Here is a 16,589-nt window from a genome sequence, read left to right as displayed (position 1 = left end):
TTGAAACCATATTTTTGATCAGCTGGTAGGTAGGGTAGTAGCTTGGTTTGTTGGTCCTTTTTTGTTTCTAGCTCTTTTGGTCAAATGAATTAACTTACCTAAAAAATAGTAAATCGTTTTATCGGAGTTCTTGTCACAATTTTCTGGCATGCAATTGGTGTTGTGTAAGCTTTTCATTTGAATTAATTTGGTTGTGCTTCTCTTACTGTCAAATTTTGTTTTCTCTTAATTCCCATTTGGAAGGCTAGGTTTTCATTTGGACTTGAGCATAAAAGGTTATTTGGTGATAAAAAAAAGGGGGGTTGTAGTTTTGCTGCTCCTTTGATTCAGTTCTAATTGTATACCTTGACTATGAGCATTCTAAGGACCTCTCTATATACTTAGTTCAGAAAAAAATTGACTTGAGCTTGTCCATAACACCAACAACAAATAAACCTTTCAGCAGATCGAATGATAACAGCGATTGGCGTAAAGCTGGTTCATGACTAAAATTGTTGAACACTAGGCAGATACCAGTATTAGAGGACATTGTTCAACCATATGAGGAGAAAACGTAAGGGGCAAAGTACGTGGCTTCCACACCAATGTGTGATGAAAAAAGGCCATGAAGCACTGCGTTACGGTGCACATGAGCCACATGAGAGATCCATTGCGAGCCACAAGAGTGTTTTGTTCCTCATTTTGCCGTACATGAGAGATAAGAGCATCTTAATTTCTTTACTTTTTGACTATCTAATTTGTCCACATAAGCATGACTCTATGAAGCAATTCTTCTCGACATGAACCCAATAAACTGACCAAAGTCATCTCTAAGACCACCACCCAGGGCCTATACCAAAGCTGTCAACCTCTTTGAATTAGAACCCGGCTTGGTCAATACCCAATGGTTTTTTCCCTTGCCAATTTCGAAGTATATGACGATTTATGTGTAGGAAAAAATATGGAGATTTCCCACCAAGTCTCAATGAAAAAAGAGAATATGTTTGTCAATCAAGAGATGTCAAAAGAGACTCAAGTTGAGGTACATTCACAGGACCAAAATCTGATTATAGTGAGTTAACAAGATGCATCACCATTGTCTTCAAAAATAATCTCAAGAGGCACTGAGATCAGCATGAAATACTAATTCCTATGAAAGACATCAATACATCATTGCCTTGTTCATACAAGATTGGCTTTTTGAAGCTCTCTAACTTTGCCTCAGCAAATTCCTCTTCTTGGTATGATAATCTGTTCTTTATTTAAAGACTTCGGTTGTGTATCCATAGCATAGTGAATCAATCGGTTATATGATTTGTTGTTTTTCGAGTGGTTCATATGTACAATTCTAGGTCTCATTTAGCCAGCCAATTGGGAGAAAAAGAACAAGAAGCAATAGTACTCCAACACAACAGTGGCCATTTGCAAATTAGCTCTCATCTCTCTTTCATGATTACAAAAATTAAGACAATGAGACCATAACTCTGCAATGATATAATTATGCATGATGTGCATAATTTTGAGAAATATGAGAAAAGAAAACCAAAGAAAGGAGCTACCAGTTTTATACTTTTTTTTAGCTTGGTACAAAATGGTTAGAACTCATTCCTATTTGTACTACTCCATGGAGAACTCTAGTACAAAGATAAGATATTTTCATACAATATAAACTTGGAGGTAATTCTAGAATTACACATGAGACTAATTCTCACAAAAAAAGACTCTAGATATTTCACAAGGATATTCTAGAGCTTCTAGAGCTAGATATTTAGAGCTTCGAAAAATTAGATATTTATGTCTTTTTCGATAATATCTATCATTTTTGGATTTTGTCAATTGAAACTTTGTCAAAATACTAAATTTAGTTTATGTTTCAACAACGTTAATCATAATTAAAATATAATTAAGAAGTAGATATACCTAAAAACACCAACAAATTATACTTACATTTAAAAAAAAATTAAGATGTAAAATTTCAAGTCTCTCAACTGTGGCCTATTACATTAAGAATTTATGTTCCCTTTGTGAGGAAAAGTAAAGTAAGACAAAATATAATCGAAATATGGTTCTTACTTTTATACATGACCTACATTGAGGTTGAATTTCTATCAAAGAGTTTGAAAGATGTCATAATTAAATCAAACGGCTTAGATTAATGCATTCAGGGTTCCGCTTCTTGAAATAAGTTCCGACTTTTTTCGAATAAGTAATCGTAAGATACGTACAGAATTAGGACGCGTATAAATCGTAGGATAAGCGGTCGTTTCGTAGAATTCGTTTTCTGAAGAAAACGATACAAATCGTAAGATACATATCGTGTATCGTATGTTTTTAACAACTATGGGCGTATCAGAAGAACACCGCTGGCTGAGTGATACCTCCCATGAATGCCCCTCAATGTTGCCCAGCGAAATTTCAACTTCTAACTTAAACTCCATCGATTAGGCTTCCGAGTTTGATATTTTGCTAACCTTAGAAACTTCAAATCATAAATTTCTTTAAACGCTTCCGTTTAGACCATACGATGCAATCATTTGCGAAACAAAATACACAGTCCTCCTTTTTTTTCACTATGATATGCATGCAGCAGTAGCATCAACCTAGTAAAGAAAGTTAATTGCAATCCAAAGCGTACCGCATCAAATTTGTTCCTTTCCAATTGACAACTAACCATTAGACATCAAAAATTTCAGAGTGGAAATATTAGAGTCTAAAAAATTGGTGGGAGGTCCACTATAGCATGTTTGTAATCAGTGTATAGCCCTTACGCATATCGTTTACAATTGCAATCTGGAGATTTTGAAACTTTAACAAAAGCGAACCAGAGATTTCCCTCTACTCTGAATGACCACAACTGCACTGTCGTATGTCTGCAGAGTTTATCGTTGCGGAGTTCATGAGCCTTCAAAACATCGTTCCACCCGGAAAGAAGATTGTATATTACACTCACATTCTCCGATAAGCTCTTGGGCATGTTCCACTTGCATAGGCATATCCCCTGTTCCATTCCTCCCTCTCCGATGATCCTCGATCTTATCCGCGTGACCTTGCTCCCGTCTTGTTTTGTTGCCAGGAAAACCTTCTCTTCCTCAGTTAGGAATCTCATGTCGATTTGTCTCGCCGGGAGGGAGAGGCGCCCGTTGCCAGTGTTCACGTCCGTTTCGTAGAGTGTCTTTTCAATGACCATAATGACATCGGACCCGTTTAGAGCTCGGATCCTATCCTTGAGTTCTGCCGGCAAATCCCGTTGTTTTTCTGGTAAAACCACAGGATTCACCATCTTCTTCTTCTTGTCCACCCTTTTCTTCTTTTCCCTACCCGTTTCTTCTTCACCGCCACTCCAATCCTCATCACGAGGCCCTTTTCGACCCATTCTTTTTTCAGGTTTCGTCACCATATTCTTTTCCTCCGTAATGGGTTTGATGGGTTTCTGTTCTCTCATCCGAAACCGAATCTTGGAAGGGTTTCTAGGCTCAGGTGGGTTATGAATCAACTTATGATCAGATGGTGTTTGATACTCGTTGAGACAGAGGATGTATACATCAGACTCATCGTAATGAGGGTTCTTGAGAATCTCCCGAACAACGTTCAGTCTCTTCCTGCTATCCAGTTGGTGAAGCCACTCTTTAGTCTCCTTCAAAAGCTTATCGATTTTACGGTAATCGTCAACACTCCACTCCTCCATTCTTCTTCACCAGACTGCAAATTTCTAACAGATGATGGCAAAGGGAAGAACTTCTTTCGTTTTTTTTCGGTTTCGTGGCAATGCGAACTCTTTTTGTTGCTTCTGGGTTTCTGTGATTTCTGAGGGATCCCGTAAATATAGGACTGAAAACCAAAGCCGAATGGAAGTGGGGTTTGTGGAAGAATGACTTGGAGGTGAAGTTTTGGAATTGGGAAGTGGTTAGAACTCATAGATTCTAAACTGGGTGGGATTTGGGTTTGGATTTTGATTCAGGGGGATGGATTACTTGGGATTGAAGTATTGTAACTCAAGTTTTAATAAAGAATGAGAGCAATTTTGATTTGATTGAGATACGAATTGAATGGGAGATCTTGGGTTTTCAACGGTCAAATTTTAGGGTTTTTAGGGTCTCATTCCTAATTCCCCTGTTTTTTTTTAATTTATAAAAAGGAATGAACAAATGCACGTTGTATTGATAAAAATCAGGTACAAGCTACACGGCTCATAGTTCTAAACAGATACAACAAAGGATTCAAAAATGTCTGAAAAAAATATATAAAAAAAAAAGAAGAAAACAAAATTGAAGAAAGAGCCGGAAGAAATAGTTGCAGTGTTAAGACCACTGATACGCTCGTGGATGTTGCTCGGAGGAAACAAATCTACATAATGGAGCTCGACATCCTTTCTCCTATTAAACCCACAAATCCGCTGCCCAGTTTTGAGTGTTTTTTCTGCCAATCGATAGGGTGTTAGGGGTTAGTTATTAATAGTTACAATGGGGTCAAGCACCTCTTCCATGAGGATTCGAACTCAGAACTAGAGGTGGGTATCGTGTCGTGTCGTGTCAGAATTCTCTCAACTCTAACGGACCTATTTAGATTTTCGTGTTATCGTGTAGTATCATATTCGTGTTTCGTGTCAAAAATAGCTTACCCTAACCCGCTAACTTCATATCAGGTTCATGTCATGTTATTGTGTCCTTTCATAAATTATCGTGTCATGTCGTATTCGTGTCGTGTCATTTCGTGTTCGTGTCAGAATTCTCTCAACCCTGACCCAGCCTGTTTAACTTTTCACGTCATCGTGTCGTGTCATATTCATGTTCTGTGTCAGAAATAGCCAACCCTGACCCTCTAACATCGTGTCGTATTCTCATGTCGTGTCGAAAATTTCCACTCCTACTTAGAACCTCTCCCTTAAGAGAGAGAATAAGGAACAACACACTAGATGGTGAACACTCTGAGGCCCCGTTCCGCTAAGATTTTTATTTTGTAATGACTTATTTTTTGCTATATGAAACGAATCATTCTCTCATAATACATTACATTTAATTCAAAAAATAAATAAGTAGTTAGCGGAACAGGGCCTTATTCCTCTATTATTTTTGTCGGGCCGAAGAGATCGAGTTTATTAGGACCAGAATCCGGTCCAAAGCCAGGTTGATATGGAAATCAAACAGCATTTATTTATGAAAATTAACAGCACATTGCAAGTTTCACGTCCTTATTACAAAAGGCTAATTATAAAATTTATATCACATTCACATTCAAGAATTTCAAGAATCGTAAACGACCAGAAAGATCAATCAAACATTAATAATTGTATTTTTTTTTTTTTTTGCCAAAAGTTGAGAAGTAATATTCATCAAAAGATTCCTATGGGAGCAGGTTGGAAATCTATAGATCGGACACTCCAACGGAAAAAGCATATAAGCGCATTGATGTGCAGCTCTACAAAATGGCAAGAAACCCTTCCAAAGGAGGACAAAACCCCCCGAAGAAGACAAACTCACCAAAGAGAGGACATTATTAAAACAAATAATAAAATAAAAGTATTGCCGAGACATTCGCCGCCACTCTTTCGCAACCATTTTGATAGACTTGTAACCACCACCTCTGCTTCCAAAAATAGGAACACATCGTTGGGAGGTGGTCGCCCACCAAACGCAGTAGACGGCGTCAGGTCACAGATCTGAGAAGATGGGGGCTGAGAACGGTGATGGACAACATCTTACCTGCAACCACTGAAACCGAAGCCCCGGAACGTCGCCGAAAAACGATTTGGCTGAAAAGTTCCCAATAGATGCCCGAACTTCAGTCGCGAGATTGAGAGAGACGACGGTTCGACGGTGCGAGAAGAGAGCAGAGGGGGAGGGATCGGAAGCCCTCTCCCGCCACCTAAGAAGGGGGGAGGGGAAGCTGTTGACAGTCTGCTTGTTAATAATTGCAATTTGATTGCCTCGAAAGTCGAAATGTATCGTATTCTATCCAAGTTTACATGACAACCAAATAACCACAAATGCAATCATCCAACTGAATATTTTTTCTAATGACCCCAAATATATAACCAAATAACAAACCATTTTCTAGTACACCAATGTTGTAACCAAATAACCTCGAACTAAATGAAAATGGCATGCTCTTTAACTTTAGAAGAAAAAAAACCACAATTATCAAATGTAACAAAGACACTTCCAAATAGACCTGCCAATTTTGACGAAAAACAAAACATTTTCTGCTGGAGTTGAAAAAATTTAACGATTCTCAAATATCTCCAAATCTTCCCAAAGCGAATATATCAAAACAAGCAACTAAACAATGACGAGAAAAGGAAAAAAAAAAATACTTCCAATTATTTTCCGAGTATATAACTTTAGAATACAACAAAGAAAGAAAAACTAAAGATATAGCTGCAGACGGCTATTTTCATAATCGCTATACCCGATATGAAAAAATTTGCCAAAACATAACTAACATAAGGGACAATCAGCCATGAAGGGTTCAAATTCGACGCCAGAGCCTTTTTCAGATAATAACCATCCAAACTCGGTTTCATAAGAGCTATATACGATCATCCAAGTTTAAACAAGAAGGCCATGATTCCACAAGTGTAAAATTACACAATACACTGATTTAGCAACTATGGCTAGACTTCTTCCACCAACATACCACTATTATGCATAAGAGTGGAACAATTTCACACTTATAACAGACAACCTACAGAGCAGCAGATGGATGCCATATATGACGCCAACATTGCACTTCATACCCGGGTTTGTAGCATATCAATGTGCCAATTTCTTAAGGTGTTGGAATGTTCGCTGCTTAATCCACTTACGGTCGTAGGGTTGGTAAGCCTGAACCGAGTGGTCGTAACTACAAAGCCAGAATGAATGAAATGAAGGCATAAACAAGAGACTGATGACAAGCACGTAAATAAATATATACACATACATATATCTATATCTATATATATATATATAGAGTCCCCTTCTCCTAAGGACCACCTTAACTTAATAAAATAAGGACCTCCTTTTCCCGATCAAATTTCGATGATCCGAGCCGCTCAATGTGTTCAGAGCGTGATTTTAAGGGTACACATGAGAAATCAGCAAAAAAAAAGATCGGGAAGGGCTTCATCCGAGCAGATTTTGTTTATTTTTTATCAAACGGTTCAAATTAAAACTGCTCGGATGAAGACCTTCCTGGTTTTTTTTTTTGCCAATTCCTCGCGAATACCCTTAAAATCACGTTCTGAACACATTGAGCGGCTTGGATCATCAAAATTCAAATGGAAAATGGAGAGGTCCTTATAAGGACCACCTTATTTGAAAATGACTGTGTGTGTATATATATATATACACAAATTATGCATTAGTTAGGTACAAAGGGTACACAAGATCTCTCTGCATGCATGAATTGGCAACTGGACAATATTTGCAACTTCTATCACAATATCTAAGTCAAATACGCTAATGTTGTGTTGGGAGATGCCACATTGCATTGACTGCTCTAAATGTGTGTATGTGAGTTTGCATGTGCGTGCTCCTGTGTGTGTGTGTGTGTGTGTGTGAGAGAGAGAGAGAGAGAGAGAGAGAGAGAGAGAGAGAGAGAGAGAGATTTACACTAGTGCACTCAAGTCTGCAAGCCCATCCATGAAATTGTAGAGATCTGCAATATCATAAGTAATGTTTCTAATGGCTGGATTTAGCTCCTTAAGTTTCCTTTCATAAAGTCCACAAATACCTGTAGATGCGCAGCAGTAAATCACCTCTCATGAAGCACATAATATTGCATCAGAAAGTACAGAAAACAATGAATGGATTCAGGAAGCACATAATATTGCATCAGAAAATACAGAAAACAATGAATGGATTCAGGATACAGAGTGCAGTGTATTAGCTTATACATCAAATTTCAAATCATCCATCAAAATATGGACATTTATAGGCAGTAAGAAAAGTAAAGGTATAACCTATATGACCAAAGTCTCTTCCGTTTTGACAAATTAAAGAGATAAGACAATGCTTAGGGGATACCTGACAAACCATCTAGAGCAACATACCTTAGAATCGCACAAATACAAACTGCTAAATTCAGTAGGAGAGATTTTGTTTATTGGGAGGGGAGAAATGCTAACAAGTGTGCCCAATGGTGGTGGATAACCCTGATAAATGGTAAAAAGTGCATTGAAACATACGAAAAGTCTACAACTATTTGTAAAAGTGCTTAGGGTTGAGTGGAAAGTTATTTTTGGCATTTTTCTCACCTTATCGGCGGTGGTTAGCAAGACCATCCTTTGAAGCAGGGAGCTCCTAAAGTGGTGCCGCTCCCACCTTAGGAGCGCGCTCCTACGCTCCCAACCAAGGAGCTTGACAGGAGCCCAATCCCATTGAGATGGGAGCACGCTCACATAGATGGGAGCTTTTGTATGATCTTCACATAGAAAAACAGGGATTTATCACATAAATTGGTCTTTGATCTACCTCGTACGTATAGCCCAAGTCATGATATCTTGAAAAGAAAAGCATGTTAGTGTATATTCCATGCTACATAATTTTCGTAATGTATGTACGCGTTCCTTTCACGTCCCAACCATGGGAGCTTCGATTTTCCCATGCTCCCACGCTTCCGGTCCCACACCCGCTCCCGCTTTGTGCAATTAACAGACCATCTAAGCAATACTGAAAAACCTATAGGAAATACAACTTATAGATTGGAAAGTGGAATATATAACAGCTGCAAACAAATAACATTCGTCCATGAATGGCTTGATGCCAGGGCCGGCCCAAGGTATAGGCCCACCAGGTGTCCGCCTGGGGCCTCCCGTTTTGGGCTCAAAAATTATTTAATAGAGTGTAGGTGAAAAACTTTAGAAGTAGGCTATTGTGGAAGAGTGGTTAGGCGCGACCTTAAATGAGTGTAAGGTCACGAGTTTGATTCTTGACATCTTCAATTTTTTAACACCTGCAGCTCTGGTAAGCGTACAAAAAAGTTGTTTCAAATGACAGTTCAGAACCTCGAACTCAGGATCTAAAGGTACCAAAGAGGTGATATACAATTATGCCACTGAACCACAACGCTAATTTGCTTCTTCTATCGAACAACTATTTAATATACTAAAATATTATAGGCCCCATTTTCAAATACTGCCTAGGGCCTAAAAAAACTCAGTGCTGGGCCTGCTTGATGCTCTGTTTGTAAATGGTATACGTACTTGTTTACTTAAGCCCAGCTTGAGCTCTTACTCCGAGCTCATTTAAGAAATTGAGCTAAGCTTGAACAAGCACAACGATGACTCATCAAGTTTGTGCATAATTTCATTGCACAAGAGGTACAATTTTACATTTGAACGTCCTGAAGATAATGTTAGCAACACATAGCTAAGAGATGCGCAAAAACACAAACCGTACTGTTGTAGTTTCTAAGTACTATCTGTACTTCTTAGAGATGAAGAAAACAGTTGGGCCTTTGGGGTAAAGTAGTACCATGACCATCCATTTCCAAAAAATTTAGAATTGGGATATCCTCATTGCATCATACATGTACAAATATCCGCATCCATGCTTCATAACAATTAAGTTTAATGAGAGAATATTAGAATACTTGAATTTGATTTCCTCAATTAATCAACCAAGCACAAATGACATTTTTGGATATTAGAAGTACAAAAAGGCTAATGAGAGAACACAAAAAGTTGGGGGCTATCCAATTATCTAGATATAAAGAATTTGACGTAATATGGGAAATTTCCATGAAGTATTGAAAATTTAAAATTAAGGCTCCTAAGCTAGCTACTAGCTAATTCCTACACATAAGTATTTAGTACAACTAAATTACACAGCTTCCTCACCATTGTTGAGTTTTTGTGAACGCTAAAAGTATCGAAAGAATATGCTTTGCGGAGATATGACCGACATCTTCATATTGCACTTCATAGATAGCATAAAGCTTATGCGCAGAATGTTATGCTTGCAATAAGCTTCCTTTATATGTTTCTTTTTTCTTTTTTACTAGCCACTGGTTTGTTTTTAAATCAAAACTTCTCTTAACAGTGACAGTACGTTAGGGAGCTCAGTATGGACTATGGAGCAACTTATGTTCTAAGTGTTCGCACAAGATAGAATGATTTAAAGTGGATAAAAATGGCCAAGGCCCATGGATCTAGTGTACGATGACATTAACCTACTACTTATCTTCTTAAAATGCAATTTATTGTTCATGTCAAAACTCCAAAAACAACCATGCATTCACCATAAGCAACACATAATTTTGCATCAGCACCCAATTAATGACTCAGCAAAACGACGTATTAAAACCCTTGAAAATCAAAGTCCTACCATAACAAAGTATTGATATTAGAAAACAAGTACAAACTCCAAGAAGAAAAAGAACCGAATGTTCCCTTGTCAAGTAATGACGCACCAACACATGAGTAAAATGCAAATGCAGCAATTACATATGCACTCTAGAGTACTAGGGACTAAAAAATTCATCACAAGACAATCTTAATGACAGCACTGAAGCTATGTATATCAATAGATCCCTTAATCAAATTAGCAAATGATTTAAGTCTTGAAGAAGGCAAAATCAGTATGTATGATATCAAAACTAATGATGGTTATAGAAAAGGGTGAGTATCACATACCGTCCATTGCCTGACTTATTGAATCATAATCCATAAATGTTCTGGTTGCTCTGTTTGGAGAAGTCTGCATTAGGATAATGGTGTGCCTATTAGCCTGCAACAAATAAGAAAAGGAAAAAGGAAAAATAAAATTAAGGATGAAGGAGCAATTGAAAAACATGTTGTAATAATTAAGATTCGCAAGATTGATCACGGGTTGCCCTAGATTCAAAAGAGGGCAACCACTTAGCACGACAAAAGGAACTCAAATCATGAACACATTATACCGTTGAAAATAAAAGCAACCTTGCAACATCATTCATGATAACTGAGATGCCACCACTTCCCACCTTTAGCTACACATGACCAAATTCTAAGTTCTAGGTAACTACAACAACACGAAGGGAGGACTAAAAGAAAAATTAATTGCGTGTTTTCATATCATCAGACATGAGAAGCTCAAACAAAATGAGCATAGAGCAAGGGACTAGGAAAGTTTTTAAGAACAAAAACAAGTTCTTCCCTATAAGTTAAATCACCTCATTATGACTTTTTTCTGTGCATACGATCCAAATGTCCATTCAGGTCCACCATGATCAGACTAGATCATGTTGAAATGCTAGTGAACGTAATATATCTTGTCCTCTGTCCGTTTCCATTGGGCAGTCGGTACCGACACATTCAACCACGTTGTAATTGTTTGAGAGCCTATGTCTGCGTAATTACTTCAAATAGTGGATGTTTAATCGATGATCACCTATTTGCATCCACATTCTATACCTTTCAAGGGAAAAGAAATATTACTGCAGTTTCTTGTGCACTTGAGTACAACAAGCTCTTGTCAAAAAAATAAAAATAAAATAACTACAAGAAGCTGGCAAAATGCCCAACCAGCTGGGCTAGCCCATTAGGCCACCCTTGTGCCCTCCTGAGTAAGATGCTAGGGAGTCAAACTTTGCCAAGGCAAGGATTGATCATCTCTCTTCTTTTATAATAAAAGAGCTTTCTTTGTCGGTTATTTCTTTCCCACTACCGGGCTATCTCTCAAGCCAGTTTAGTTTTTTGGGTTGGATTAGTTGTTTCCGGGCTCCCAAATAGTTGTACTGTAACCTACCAATTAATTCAAAAAAATATATAGGAAAAACCGGAAACTAAATCCATCACTTCCAAAAAGTAAGTTCTTGTTAAAAACATAAATCCACTAATAAAGTCATAAAAAGCTACCATTTCAACCCTCAGTTAAACACCATCTCATAAATTCTCAATCTTTTATGTTCACATGCTTGTAGGGGAAAAGAAAAAAAAAAAAAGAAGGCGGCTTAAGCATAGTATAAAAAAACAGATCCAAGGGCGTTAAGCTACCCGAGAAACCACCTCCACCGAAAATTAAAACCCCCTAAGGCGTTAAGCTAATTCCATCTCGAATCGCTAAAACCCCTCGTATGCTGTAAAGCTATATGTGAATGCACATATCAAACCCTAACAAGAGAACATTATCAAAGCTATGGATAGGGTAGCAAAATTTGTACTTTCCGGTTTGCGATTACAAGGAATAACTGAGAATCATGAGAGAGAGAGAGTGTGTGTGTGTATTACCATGTTGAAAGGCAACGACGAAGACTCCAACACCAGAGCGGGCGAATCGTTTACTGCAGAGTATGAAGTACGTCGGGAAAAGGAGAGAGAGAGAGAGAGGGGTTTTGGTCCACACGGGTCAAACTGGAGGATGGGTTAGAGAGAGAGAGGTTTTGGTCCAGACGGGTCAAACTAGAGGATGGGTTAATGGATCCGGGTTTACCCGAAGGCTGCTTAACGGATTAACCGAATCGCTGAAACCAACCAATCTGTCCAAACCGATCCGTCCGTGAACCAAACAGAAGTATGTGATGGATGGAAGTGGATGGAAAAAATAACAATCCGTTGCGAGCGGATCGGATGCGCCCAATCCACCCAAAGTAAAAATTAAAAAAAATGTGACAAAAAGTTAAACCCTTCACAATAAACTATTAGCCTTTAGTCTCTCATCATAATAGTATTGGTAAGTCCGACAGTACTCCACATACGATGCTGCTTGTTATTGACATAGAAATTTTAATGTTATGTCAATACGAAAAATTATTTACTAGTCTTGGGACAATAGGGAGTGGTAGGATGTTTTATTGTACTACTAACTTTTAAAATTTTGGTATTTATAAAAAAATAATTTGCAAGCTTAGATCCGTCCAAATTGCATCCAAACCGATCCGACCGAACAACACTCACTGACGGATGGTGGATGAGGTAAGTTTGAATGTGTGTGTTTTGCTCTTTGAGTTTTGGGTTTCAAATAGCATTTTAGAACAGATATAAACGTGTTTTATTTTAAGAAATGTTTCTTGAGTAATGTAACATTTTTACATATGCAAAGTTTTGGAAACTTTTTAGATTTTTTTGAGGTACTTAGACTGTTTTTAAATCCGCTCAAACCAACCAAGCCGAACTGCCTAATCTGCAAATCGAACAGAACCGTGAAACACTCATAGACGATTGCGGATGGAGAAACAACAATTTGGTGGATGCAAATCTACCTAAGAAGCAAACTGATCCGCCCAAAACCGAACCGCGAACAACGGGCAACCGTAGACGTGGCCTGATTCCACTAAGATTCTTATTTTTTAAGCATTTATTTCTTGTTTTACGAGACATATTATTTTTCACAATACATCACATTTAATTTAAAAAATAGGGAATTGATTTTCACACTCACCTCTTTACAATTCACACTCTTTTTTTTTTTTGTTTTTATTAACTTGAATTTACTATATTGTCCTTTATTCAATACATTTTTTTACATATTCAAGGACAATATTGTATTTTGTGGATAAAAAAAAGAGTGTGGATAATTAAAAAGAAAGTGTAAAATAAATATTTATTTTAATTTGGTGGAACACATCCTTCCGTTTTACTAGTTAAAATAAGTTAGTTTCATCAATTCCTTCTGTTTCACTGGTTAAAATAATTACTTAGTTTTCAAATAAGTATTTATTTTTTAAATTAAAGATGATGTATTGTGAGAGAATGACTTGAAAAATACGTATTTTTAAAAAATACTGTAAGAAATCTTAAACGGAATGGGACCAATTGAATATCCAAGTGGATTTTTTTTCTTGATCATGCAAGATATAATCTATTAAAAAGTGTTACGGACTCTCAAAAAGACTAAAAGGATTACTAAAGGTATATACTCCCTCCATCCCCTTTTTAAAGTCCAATATTTTATTTTGGGTTGTCCCTTAATAAATGTTCATTTTGTAAAGTTAGTGGGTAAAAGTTGATACATTTTCTATTTTGCTCCTAAAAGTATATTTCATTTTGAAAAATTAATGAGTAAAAGTGTAATGATGATACCTCCATAAAGGGTAAGTAGGGAAAGTGGAGGTAAAAGTTGATGTAAAATGTGTAATGATCATATTTTTTTAATAAATTGAAATTACGAAGCTGGACACTTAAAAATGGACGGAGGGAGTATGAGTTTGTACAAACCATATACATATGGGTTTTGTGGGCCCATCTCGGGTCTCACAAAGATAATTCGAACCGTTTATTATTTTTAAAATGTTTTTTTATGGAGCCCTATAAAAAATCAGCTTAATCCAATATCGGTAATAATTTTTTTCTGAATTTGTGGGGGCGACGCCAACTTATTACCATTCAATTTAACTTTTTTTAATAGGAGTAGCTTTTAATTTTATTATTTGATTTTTTTCGCATTTGTTAGTTTTTTGCTAAACTTTTATAACTTGTTGCTTCGTCTCGACGAGACGAGACGAATCAAAAAAGTAAAAAAAAATTCACTTTTACCCAAATATTTAATTTAAAAAATAACCACTTTTAAGTTAAAAAAATTCAAAAAAGTCTTCCTATTTTGTAAAAATTAGTATTTCTCAAAATATTTGGGTAAAAGTAAAAAAAAAATTGCTTTTTCGATTCGTCTTGACGAGATGAATCAGAAAATCAAAAAAATGAGATGCAAAACTAACAAACACGAAGAAAATTCAAATAAGATCAAAACTAAAAGTTAGAGAAAACGTTGAGTGGAATGGATATAGGCCCAACAAGTCTAGCAACAAGTCAAAACACAAGGGAAAAAAGAAAAAAAACTTAAAATACAAGCCCAATAAGTTTAGCAACACAACTTCGGACACAACTTTAAAACGCAAGTGTAAAAAAAATTTAAATAAGGATAAAAAAATAATCCAAATGAAATTAAGCTAAAAAAAAAAAGCTAGAAATTTTGTTTGTATGAATAATGTTACATGCACAACTTTAAAGCATAACTGTATCTGAAACCATGGGATGCACATGGATCTACTTGAAAAATCCATTCCGAATTCGATCCGAACCCGATAATGTTGATCCGATAATCTAAATCCAGTAATCCAAATATGGATCGGATTTGGATTGGATTATATCTGTTATCAATTCGATTCGAACTTTATTTATTTTAATTTTTTAAAGAAAACTGTAAATTTTTTATTTTGAAAAAAAAGGGATAAGAAGTTGTATTTTTATTTTAAACTTGTATTTGTATTTGTATTTTTTTTAGAAAAATTTTTGAAGTAAAAAAATTTCGGATCGGATTCGGATCGGGTCCGGATTTTTTGGATTCGAGTCTTATCGGATTCGGATTGGATTCGAATTTGTCGGACCCGAATCAGATCCGACCAATTGATAGGCCTAGTTCTTAGTTATTTTTTAAAGTTGTGTTGCTAGACTTGTTGTTCTTGTATTTTACTCCCTCCGTTTATAAATGAGAGTTTATGTTAATACGGTCCAGCTCCTACACGGACCACCGCAATTTAACATAAAATGCGGACCTCTTTCGTAGCCGTTGGATTAGATCCAACGGCCAAGATCTAAAACTCCAAATTCGCGGGTCAAAGTCACTCAAATAGCTTCAGGTATCTGAAAACGGGTCTTATATGGAAACGAGTCATAACAAAATGGGGGTTTCCGTGGCCTTTCCTTCATTCCACAGTTCACACGTAGAGAGAGAAAGGGAGGCGATTCAGAGAACACGAACGAAGAACTGTGGGCACGCGCCCCCGGAAATTTTATTCGTAAAATTGGGCGCGGCCCTTTTTGTTGGAAGAGCGCGGCGAAACGCCTCGATTCGGAGTCGCCACTCGGGTTTTAGCGGTAGGAGCACCCAAGGAACCGAACTCGAAAAAAACGTTTGCCACGTTTGTTTGATTTTGAAAAGGCGTAGACCGGTCCGTCGTCACCTTCGATATCTGAGGTTCGGGAGCCATGTTACGAGAGGGGAAGGGTTTTATGGCACCCCTCTCGCCCAATCCGGAGATCGGTCTCTACTCGGGCGTTTTATAAAACATTTGCATTTTTCTCTCATTTGATCATTTTTTAGCCAGTTAGGGCGGGGGAACAGTTAATGGGGAGTTAAAACTTTAACAAGTTGCAATTAGGCGACAAAATGTTTATGGATGATTTTGATTACAATGCTAAACATAGATTGAGAACAAGTACTGAGTAGCTTGAATAAACTGAAGTACGCTGCCCTGAAGGAACGTAAGCAGGTTCCGTCAGCATGCACTGGCCGAGCCACTGCATGCTGATTGTACATGCGCACGCCACCTCATAACTGGCGTACTCCACTTGTTAAGCTTCACAGTCCCTATTTGCAATCCTCTGGGCTCTGGAAAGGGACCAGCGCACACCCAGGACAAACCATGCAGTTAAATAAGCAGGATATATACATTTACAGACAGATGAGATGGCTTGAAGCCATGAAAATAAACAGGAAACCCCCTAAACAATGTGGGGACAGAAAGGAGGCCAGGATTGAACTAAGATGCAAAGGGCCAGCCACTGGATCCTAGCTTTAACTGCCGTACGCCAGTCATGGACTGTCGTACGCACGTTGGACCCTAATCCAGTGCTTGGCTTTTGCATCATCTGGGCTCTGGAGCATGACCAGAAGGATCCCAGGGGCCTTTTGAGCAGATAAGAAGCGAGTATTAAC

The 16,589-nt window shown here is 37.4% G+C and overlaps 2 protein-coding genes across 2 annotated transcripts; both read right to left on the bottom strand.

Annotated features, from left to right (window-relative positions):
* Positions 1 to 2,743: 2,743 nt before the first annotated feature.
* LOC131317547 (putative B3 domain-containing protein At3g24850) lies at positions 2,744 to 4,013 on the bottom strand. Its single transcript, XM_058347087.1, has one exon. It carries the CDS (start codon positions 3,662 to 3,664, stop codon positions 2,744 to 2,746), a length of 921 nt encoding a protein of 306 aa, XP_058203070.1. The 5' UTR covers positions 3,665 to 4,013.
* Positions 4,014 to 6,464: 2,451 nt separating this feature from the next.
* Positions 6,465 to 12,369, bottom strand: LOC131317807 (enhancer of rudimentary homolog). Its single transcript, XM_058347457.1, has 5 exons — positions 12,306 to 12,369; positions 12,167 to 12,267; positions 10,592 to 10,685; positions 7,569 to 7,689; positions 6,465 to 6,819 (listed from the first exon to the last, which is right to left on the bottom strand). Exons 2-5 carry the CDS (start codon positions 12,167 to 12,169, stop codon positions 6,729 to 6,731), a joined length of 309 nt encoding a protein of 102 aa, XP_058203440.1. The 5' UTR covers positions 12,170 to 12,267; positions 12,306 to 12,369; the 3' UTR covers positions 6,465 to 6,728.
* Between the last annotated feature and the right edge of the window lie 4,220 nt (positions 12,370 to 16,589).

This window comes from Rhododendron vialii, chromosome 2a (assembly GCF_030253575.1).
Source record: "Rhododendron vialii isolate Sample 1 chromosome 2a, ASM3025357v1".
NCBI lineage: Eukaryota > Viridiplantae > Streptophyta > Magnoliopsida > Ericales > Ericaceae > Rhododendron > Rhododendron vialii.
This window is presented reverse-complemented; position numbering and strand designations above follow the sequence as displayed.

What these genes read in the sequence shown, in the direction of transcription:
- LOC131317547 (XM_058347087.1), bottom strand. Translation starts at nt 3,664, where the DNA reads ATGGAGGAGTGGAGTGTTGACGATTACCGTAAAATCGATAAGCTTTTG.
- LOC131317807 (XM_058347457.1), bottom strand. An exon ending in AATAAGTCAGGCAATGGACG is followed by an intron (nt 7,690 to 10,591) that starts GTATGTGATACT and finishes GCGCATCTACAG; the next exon opens with GTATTTGTGGACTTTATGAA. An exon ending in GCAGACTTGAGTGCACTAGT is followed by an intron (nt 6,820 to 7,568) that starts GTAAATCTCTCT and finishes CTGGCTTTGTAG; the next exon opens with TTACGACCACTCGGTTCAGG.